At 51.8% G+C, this 9,592-nt stretch overlaps 1 protein-coding gene across 1 annotated transcript in view; it reads left to right on the top strand.

Moving 5' to 3' along the window:
- The first annotated feature begins 711 nt into the window (after nt 1–711).
- Nucleotides 712–9,592, top strand: part of LOC135908752 (protein toll-like) — a 33,720-nt gene continuing 24,839 nt past the window's right edge. The window contains exon 1 of the mRNA XM_065440599.2: nt 712–2,009. Within this exon, the coding sequence (XP_065296671.2) occupies nt 1,272–2,009 (738 nt within the window). The 5' untranslated portion in view covers nt 712–1,271. The remainder of the gene's footprint in view (nt 2,010–9,592) is intronic.

The raw sequence follows: 9,592 nt of genomic DNA, 5'->3' as shown, positions 1-9,592 counted from the left end.
ATCGCCATCACAGAGTCGGTAATTACTCTCCGGGCTCTTTGATCCTTCTCGGGACGCCTTGCCGCCACATCGACTTGTCATTCAACCTTCTTTCCCGCTACTCCGGGCCTTACAAGTTCTTGCGCCAGGTCACTGACGAGGCGATCATCTTCCGCGTGTGCAGCTGATATCTCGCACGTCTCCCAGCGGGAGCCTTTTGTTGCCAGACACGATCCTGCTGCCCCTTAAGCGCCGAGACGGCGCCCTCGCCGGCGGGGCTTCTATGTTACGTGTTATTCCCGCTAACTGCATCATGCATCCTGCCGAGCGTGGAAGAATGCGTCAGAAAGACGCTGAAGACGACTCGTGTTGTTGTCTTGCCATCTAGCCTGCAGCCGTCTCTCTCTGTATATATTTTGCAAATACAATTTCCTATCTCTTTTGGCTACTCTCAGCCCCGTGGCAAAATTTACGCCTTAAAGATTCTCAAGCACTAATCTATCATTTTAGCTTCACTTAATATTTGCCTTTAGTGTCCCTTTCAAAACTTTAGGCTTGGCGCAAGGGCTGACTCTGGATATGTTATCAACTGCAGCGATGCAGCTGTATCCGGCCACAACTTCCCAGGCATCCGCAGGATGTCTTTCCTTTTAACTTGTCCGCATTGGTAACAACGTTGGCACTCTCGTTGTTGTCTCAACGGAATGGGCATTCGCGTTGAGGGCTGTCTCTTTGGCGGACGCTGCTGTGACTTTTTAGTGCCAGCTAGCAGAATCTATCCAACAAGAAAAACCCTGTGACATCCCTGAAGATTTCACTCGTAATATGTTATTATGAGCTCGGCATGTTTAAACGAACGAAGTGCCACGTCTGTGTGCTTCTGAAGCCACCGAATAGCTCAGTTTCTTATGGCGAGGTGTATTTTCTGCGCTTTTCGGGAAATGTAAAAGAGAAGTTCTTCGTCGCGCCCGTGACACTGAAGACTTCAGCAAGGGACCTTAGTGCCGTAGCACAAGGCCTTCATCAAAAGGACCAGGCGACCTTAGTAAATGATCCGATTTATTTTCGTACAAGTCGCAAAAACTGGGCAGGTTTCTATTGGTAAGCTGGTGGCGCCGTTAGTGATGCTGTATTCCACGAAATATAATCGATGTGTACAACTGGTGCTCAGTTCGGCGCTGTGCTGGAGTTAGCTGTGCGGAGAACATGTCCACCTGCTATGCGACGAACAAGCGGTGAGCCCTATTCAATATAATGTAAAGCGTATTCTGCGACGAGTTAAAGGGAGTGTTATGAAAATGTATCCGAGGTCCCCAACAGATTCACGCCATGAGCGCAAGCTCTTCTTCGTGTTTATATTGGCATTCGCAATATATTTAGCAGATGCCTTTAGTCCCAAGGGAGCTAACACCACATGCCCTGCCCTAACACTCTGTTTGTGCTGGGAGTTTAAACACGGTGCCAAAGTCAAATGTAACGCCAGATTCGTAGGTAACGAATTAAATACCGACATGCAAAAGCTACAGGGAGTCTACATCAACAAGCTCTCCTTGGAGAACTTCAATAGCACGCAGTTGCAAGTCTCGTGGTTTGCCAACCTCACGATTTTTTCGGTACGCATAAATAATTGTAATCTACACGACATCGAGGATGCAGTCTCACGTGCTATGACGACCTTGTCATCTATATGGCTGACTAAAAATGAACTGCGAAGTGTTCCCCTTGGTTTGGCCGCTGCAAAGCGTCTTCAAAGGCTCACCATGCAGAGGAACCCCATCAAGCATCTTCAAGGAATGCTTACTTTTTCAAAACTGTGGTTTCTGGATCTCAGCTTCAACGAAATAGAGACAATCGACGAGGAATATCTGTACGGCTTACCCAAACTCCGCTATGTGGCGTTGTGGCGCAATAATATACACAAGCTACCGCCAAACCTTTTCTTGAAAACAAGATTGCTGAAGAAAGTGGAACTTCAAGTTAACCGCATTTCGTCTGTGGAAGGAGTGTTCAATGACCTGCCCCAATTAGAGGTGAGCCACTAGTCTCATATAGGCTTTTGTAGTTCATAAATGATTTGTGCACTGGAAAGAGGCAGGTTTTAAACTATTATTGCAGCCAAAAAATAATGAATCCGTGTACAGTGGACAAAAAAGCTTAATATGTATCTAGCCTCACAATCCCGCACCGTATTCACACTTCCATGTTCTACTAGTAAATGCGGTTCTGTAGGATTCCATAAAATGCTGCTCCGACATTCAACGTTTTATGGGATCCCGTGGTCCGTAAGCTTTTGTGTTGACCACGTCAAGCATTCATGCGTAAGTGCGGGCAAACGCACGACGTTGTAGACGAGTTTCGAAATTATTTCTTCATAACTTAGGCCTGACTGTCTGTACCACAGAATTTCGCAGGAATATTTCCGTGCAACACACGCTAAATGCACGCCGCGTGTCGATTAACGTGCTCCATGCATGCGAAGGTTTCCACCTGTGGCGAGTTGTTTTTTCATGCACTTTAATTTCCATTATGTACCGTTTCATTATTTCATTTATTAAGCACACGTAATTTCCCCTATGTTGTCCTTCGTGTCAGTTTTTGTTGGCTTCTTATGATATGTACTTCATGAATGAAACATAAAATGATAAGGCGAAAACCGATTCCGAAGCTTGTGCCTGCAGAAAGCTAACAGTAAGAGCTAATTAATGCCAAGAATGTATATTAGTGGCCTGTAATTTTAAGGTGAACGAAGAACGCGTTCAAGTGCAGAAAATCATGGGCGGAATATAAAAATATTACGGCCGAATGCATCTCACGATGACTCTCGATGGTCATGCAATTAGCATTCAAGCAATGTAGTCATTGCGCAATGCTGCTGAAGCCGCATTTATTTATTACCTGTAATATCTATCCTGAGACTTTCCTTGCTTCGGAAATACACAGTCACATTTCTATATATATGATGAAAACTATCAAGTTTCGACACCTTCACTGAGAGTGCGTGACCCAAGCAAGACCATACCGATTTGTTGATATTGCTACGGAACAATATGTGCGATCACGAAAAGGCGAGCAGTGCGAAGACGACGACGACGACTAGAAACTAGCGTGGGCTGTTGCCTCTTGGCGAAGCGCAGCGTATTTTCTTTTAAATATACTTGTACATAGCTTTTCGTCTGCGTCTTCCTACGTAACATATCTGGTAGAGGTGGACGTTCCCTGTACCTCGACATGGAGCTTCGCAGTGGACGGTACGTCGAGCCTTCCTTCATGGCTCCCGGCGACAACCGGACTCCCCCGGCTCCAACACCTGCTGCCACTTCGACGACCTACATCACTCTCCCCGCTCTCCGTGATCCTGGCGTGTTCTCGGGCAAAGATGGGGAAGACATGGATTACTGGATCAGCCTGTATGAAGACGTCAGCCGAAATAACCGGTGGGACCCTACTATTATGCTTGCCAACGTAGTCTTTTACCTCGGTGGCACACCTAGAGTTTGGTATCGCTCGCACGAAGATGAGCTCACAAGTTGGGATTCACTTAAGACACAGCTTCGGGACTTGTTCGGCAAACTCTACGGTCACCAACTTGCCGCGCAGAAGGCGCTTTCCGGCCGTGTGCAGACGTCAACAGAGCCCTATGTCACGTACATTCAGGACGTCTTGGCTCTGTGCCGCAAAGTTGACACCTACATGATTGAGTCAGATAAGGTTGCCCACATCCTCAAATGAATTGCCGATGACGCCTTCAACTTGCTCGTTTGCAACAACGTAGCGACTGTGGATGCTGTTTTAAAAGAGTGCCGCCACCTGGAACTCGCTAAAAGCCGACGTATTGACCAGCAGTTCGCCCGTTTGCCCAACACCGCGGTGACATCGGCGACATCTTCCTGTGCCGACACTCCTCGTCCCAACAACACTGCTGAAGTTACCAGGATCGTCCGGCGTGAGATCGAGGCCGCCTGTCCGGCTGCCTTCGACTCCTGTCCCACCAACACATCTGCAGTCATGGTCTCACTAGTCCAGGCTGTTGTCCACCAAGAGTTCAAAAACATGGGTCTTCACACCATCTGCTCGGCCCATCGTCCTGATACCCACCCGGCTTCTTCGATTCAGCCCCGTCCCGCACCTCCTTACCCACCACGTTTCCGCAACCCATCTGAATGGCGCACTGCTGACGACAAGCCCATTTGTTTCCACTGCCATCGAATCGGGCACATTTCTCGTCACTGTCACAGTCGCTTGAGTTCGCCGACCCGGTCTACTTATACCACCTACTCTCGCCCCCCAGGTGGCCCTTCTCGTCCATATGCCGCACGCTTCAATAACGCCGCCACTGATTCTCCTGCACCGAACCGCTCCTATTCTCGTTCGCCTTCGCCCCAACAACGAAAATCTCGCTCTCCCCAGTCCCGTCGCTCCTATTCGCCGACTCCCTTCGGACGCCGCTCCCTACCGGAAAACTAGACGATGCAGCGCATCGAGGTGACGCTGCATTGCTCCCTACGCCGCCAAATCCTCTACTGACGTTGCCCACTCATCTGAACCTTCTTGACGTGAAAGTCGACGGCGTTTCTGTGTCTGCACTCATAGACACTGGGGCGCATTTGTCCGTAATGAGCGCTGACCTTCGTAACCGGCTCAAGTAAATTATCACGCCCGCCACGACGCCTGTTGTCCGTGTCGCCGATGGCGGAACAACCCCCGTAATTGGTATGTGTCCCGCCCGCATCTCCTTCGCCAATCGCTCAACAATCGTGCTATTCACAGTCATCGCCCACTACGCCATGACATCATCCTCGGCTTAGACTTCCTCTCCGCACATTCTGCTCTCATCGATTGTTCCGCCAGTACTCTCCGCCTTGACCTGCCTGTTCTGGATCCTGCTGAACCGCACCCCAGTCGCCTCAGTTCCGTCGACTTCATTCGCTTGCCACCTTCGGTACTCACCTACGTTGACCTAGTGTCTTCCCCACCAGTCCCCGACGGTCACTACATCGCGGCTCCTATGTAAGACGTCCTCCTTACACATGGGATCACAGTACATCATACAGTTTTATCTATTACGGCGAATTGCGTCTGCCTGCCGGTGGTCAACTTTGCCTTGACGACACAAGTGCTGCCACGCGGGATGTCTCTGGTCCAGCGTTGCTCATTCGCGGATCACTCAGTAGCATCCATTGCAGTAGACGACACGTCATCCGATGCTCCTCTACCATCGCAGTCGGCAAATTGTACCATCGCTGACTTACAGAAAATGATTGCGCCCGACTTGCCATCCGAGCATGCTCGTGAACTCTACCGCGTTCTGTTTTCCTACCATGATATTTTTTACTTTAACGATCGTCCTTCATACCGGCGATGCCCCTCCTATTCATCGCCGCCCGTATCGCGTGTCACCAGCTGAGCGTCAAGTTATTCACGCAGAAGTTCGCAAAATGCTTGCCAAGAACATTATTGAACCATCATATAGTCCATGGGCGTCACCTGTTGTATTGGTCAAAAAGAAGGATGGCTCATGGCGCTTTTGCGTGAATTATCGGCACCTTAACAGGGTTACCAAAAAGGACGTGTATTTCCTACCTCGGATTGATGACGCCCTTGACTGCCTACACGGTTCTCGCTATTACTCCTCTATTGACCTTCGCTCCGGCTAATGGCAGATTGCCGTGGACGATCTCGACCGCGAGAAGACTGCTTTTGTAACACCCGACGGTCTTTATCAATTCAAAGTGATGCCGTTCGGTCTATGTAACGCACCTGCCACTTTTGAACGCATGATGGACTCCCTTCTTCACGGTTTCAAATGGTCCACGTGCCTGTGCTACTTGGATGACGTTATCATATTCTCCCCGACGTTCGCTACGCACCTCGAGCGCCTCTCAGCAGTCCTCGACGTTTTTCGTCGAGCCGGTCTGCAACTCAACGCATCGAAGTGTCGATTCGGCCGTCGCCAGATTACCGTCCTTGGACATCTCGTTGACGCGAACGGAGTGCAACTGGACCCAGGCAAGATCCATGCTGTTGCGCACTTCCCTGTTCCGAAGTGTGTCAAGGATGTGCGCAGCTTCATCGGCCTTTGTTCGTACTTCCGCCGTTTCGTGAGAAATTTCGCCGCCATAGCACGACCACTAACCGAGCTTTTGAAAAAAGATGCCCTTTTCCAGTGGGGCAATCACGAGGCCTCTGCATTCTCACATCTAATCGACAATCTCACAACGCCTCCCGTTCTGGCCCATTTCGATCCTTCTGCGCCTACCGAAGTCCGTACTGATGCCAGCGGTCACGGAATCGGCGCAGTACTGGCACAACGCCAGCGTGGGCACGACCGTGTTATCGCTTACGCCAGCAGGCTCCTCTCACCCGCGGAGCGCCACTATTCCATCGCTGAGCGTGAGTGTCTGGCCGTAGTTTGGGCGGTTGCGAAATTCCGCCCATACTTATATGGCCGATCCTTTTCCGTTGTCACAGACCATCACGCGCTTTGTTGGTTATGCTCATTGAAAGACCCTTCAGGAAGACTTGGTCGCTGGGCCTTACGCCTCCAAGAATATTCGTTCTCTGTCACCTACAAATCTGGCCGACTACACAAGGACGCTGACTGCCTGTCTCGCTACCCGGTAGACGAGCCTGACGACGCCGACAGAAGTACCGCCGACGGCATTTTCTCTGTGTCTGCCTTCGCTAACATCGCCGATGAGAAGTACCGAGACCTATCGCGGCGAGCACTTATCGAGCGTCTGCGCTCAACACCTGCCGATGCATCCGTTCGCCGGTATGTCCTCCAGTGCGGCATTCTGTATCGACGGAACTTCCTCCTTGACGGCTCTGATCTTCTTGTCGTGCCAAAACAGCTACGACAGACTGGGCTCTTTGAGATGCATGACGCACCCACTGCGGGACATTGTGGGGTAACCCGCACGTACGACCGCGTCCGCCGCCGCTTCTACTGGCCTGGTCCGTTCGACGCTCGCCACTCGACACTCGATCGACACTCGATCGTTCGACGCTCGGTAGCTCGCTCCGTTCGACGCTATGGTGCTGCCTGTGATCGCTGCCAGCGTCGGAAAACACCTCAGGTGCTACCTGCCGGTCATCTCCAGCCGATCACCGTCCCTGTAGAACCGTTCTTTCGTGTTGGATTAGACCTGCTCGGTCCTTTTCCCACGTCATCCTCTGGGAACAAATGGCTAGCCGTCGCGACTGATTACGCCACCCGATACGCTATCACTCGCCCCCCCCCCCCCCTACCAGTTGCGCCACTGACGTCGCGGAGTTTCTCTTGCGTGACATTATCTTGCTTCACGGCGCCCCGCGACAGCTGCTTACTGACCGTGGTCGAAACTTCCTCTCGAAAGTTATCGCTGACATTGTGCGTTCCTGCCCCATTCAACACAAACTGACTACCTCATACCATCCTCAAACCAATGGCCTGACAGAGCGGTTAAACCGTACTCTTACCGATATGCTGTCCAAGTACGTTTCCAAAGACCACCACGACTGGGACATTGCCCTTCCTTACGTAACATTTGCGTACAATTCTTCCCGGCACGACACCGCTGGATTTTCTCCATTTTATCTACTGTACGGTCGCGCACCTACGTTGCCCCTAGACACGGCACTTCCTCCTGCTGCGATCGCAACAAGCGAGTATGCGCGCGACGCCATCGCCCTCACCGACCATGCACGCCAGCTTGCCCGTGCTCGACTGACGACCTCACAAGCGACTCAGCAGTGTCATTACAACACCCGCCATCGTGACGTACAGCTTTCGCCTGGAGCGCTAGTGGTCCTGTGGTCGCCCTCCCGTCACATCGGACTTTCAGAGAAGCTCCTTTCGCGATACACAGGGCCCTACCGCGTGCTGGGCCCGGTGACGCCTGTGACTTACGAAATTGTTCCTGTGGGTTCAACCTCGTCCTATCTTCTGGCATCAAGTGATGTCGTGCATGTCAGTAGGCTCAAGGCCTACTACACTGCTTCCGAGTCCGATCTTTAGTCGCTCCGGGACGGCGCTTTTGCAGCCGGGGGTAGTGCTACGGAACAATATGTGCGATCACGAAAAGGCGAGCAGTGCGAAGACGACGACGACGACGATGAGAAGCTAGCGCGGGCTGTTGCCTCTTGGCGAAGCGAAGCGTATTTTCTTGTAAATATACTTGTACATAGCTTTTCGTCTGCGTGTGGGTTACGTTTGCCTACGTAACAATATGGTTGTGTTGGCGGTGAAACAGACTTTAGGAAACCAGCTGGGCTCTGAAGATGAGTCTTTCGGCGTAGGCAGTGGCGGCAAGGCTTCACGTAATGCTTGACTTCCTGCGGAAGCTTAGGCCTCAGTAGCACTGTCGAATTCGGGCCGAGGTACGCGCGAATCCCAAATGGTCTGAATAGCGCTCATTGTGGCAGGCGGACAGAGAGAGAGAGAGAGAGAGAGGGAGAGAAATAATTTATTTGGACCATCGAGGTCGTTGCTGTTGAGGTCGAGTGGGTGGTGTCCTCCTTCCAGGACTGCACTGGCCATGGCTGTTCGACGTACTTGATGGACGAGAGCTTCTTGTACCGCCAGGTTATCGCCAGTCAGCTGTATCTCCCACCGCACAATTGACGTGCTAAGTGTCTTTAAGTGTTGAGGTTTGCCCCCGCGCCCCCCCGAGATGTGAAAGAGTGTAGGGCGTGTGTCGCCGCACCAGGGCAAATGCCGCGATATGTTTGTGGGAACATTTTGCTGTATCTATGTAGGTTTGGGAATGTGTTGGTCTGACTAAGTCTGAGAGCAACTGCCTCTTCAGTGCTGAGCTTTCTGTGAGGAGGAGAATAAATCTTGATCTCGAGTCGCTCGCAGTAATTGGATGGCAGGGGCATGAAGGTAAAGAGTGGGGATTATTCACACGATAGGTTTTGCCCCGCTCGGTTGATTAGCGCTGGAGCTAAGGCGTTTGCCCTTTCGTTCCCCTCCAGACCAGCGTGGCCCGGCGTCCACATCGTTTGATGGGATTCTTGCAGCCTCGAGTGTAAACTCCGAGCCGCCAGAAGCGGTGTTCGTCCGTTGATAATGTTACGGCAGGCTGGTTCCGAGTCGGTAACGATATGAATTTCCCTGCCTACCGTGTCTTCTTGGTTTATTACTAACGCTGCGGCTAGGGTTTCAGTCGCAGCTGGGGCCTCTGCCCTGCCGGAGGCTTCGAGGGTCAAGGAGTTGTCTCTCCCGTTCATGGCGGCTACCACGAAAAGGCCCCCTACAAGGTACGCCGCCCCGTCCACGTACGTTACATACGGGTCACCCTTCAATTGTCGGTGCTGTCTGTCGCTGCGAGCCTTGCGTCGTCCTTCACAGAGTTAATGACTAAAGTGCTTCGGTATGTGGTTCTCCTTGATCTTGCCTCTGCCCTCAGGCGGGAGTGATCGTTGCGCATCGAGGGCACGGAGCTCCATTGCCATTCTGGTTCGGTGGAGGGTGGCTCTGGTTCTGTATTCTGGCTTACTGCGAAGCCATAACCACGTCCGAAAGCTGAGCGAATGTGTTGTGAATCCCGAGTGCCGCTAAGTTTTCGTTTGAGGTGGGGACAGGGAGACCCAGAGCTGTTTAGTACGCGCCTCTGATGATGGTACCGACTTG

The sequence above is a fragment of the Dermacentor albipictus genome, chromosome 7 (genome assembly GCF_038994185.2).
Source record: "Dermacentor albipictus isolate Rhodes 1998 colony chromosome 7, USDA_Dalb.pri_finalv2, whole genome shotgun sequence".
NCBI classification, from domain to species: Eukaryota; Metazoa; Arthropoda; class Arachnida; order Ixodida; family Ixodidae; genus Dermacentor; species Dermacentor albipictus.
The sequence above is the reverse complement of the archived record's forward strand: the minus strand, read 5'-3'. Positions and strand labels throughout refer to the sequence as shown.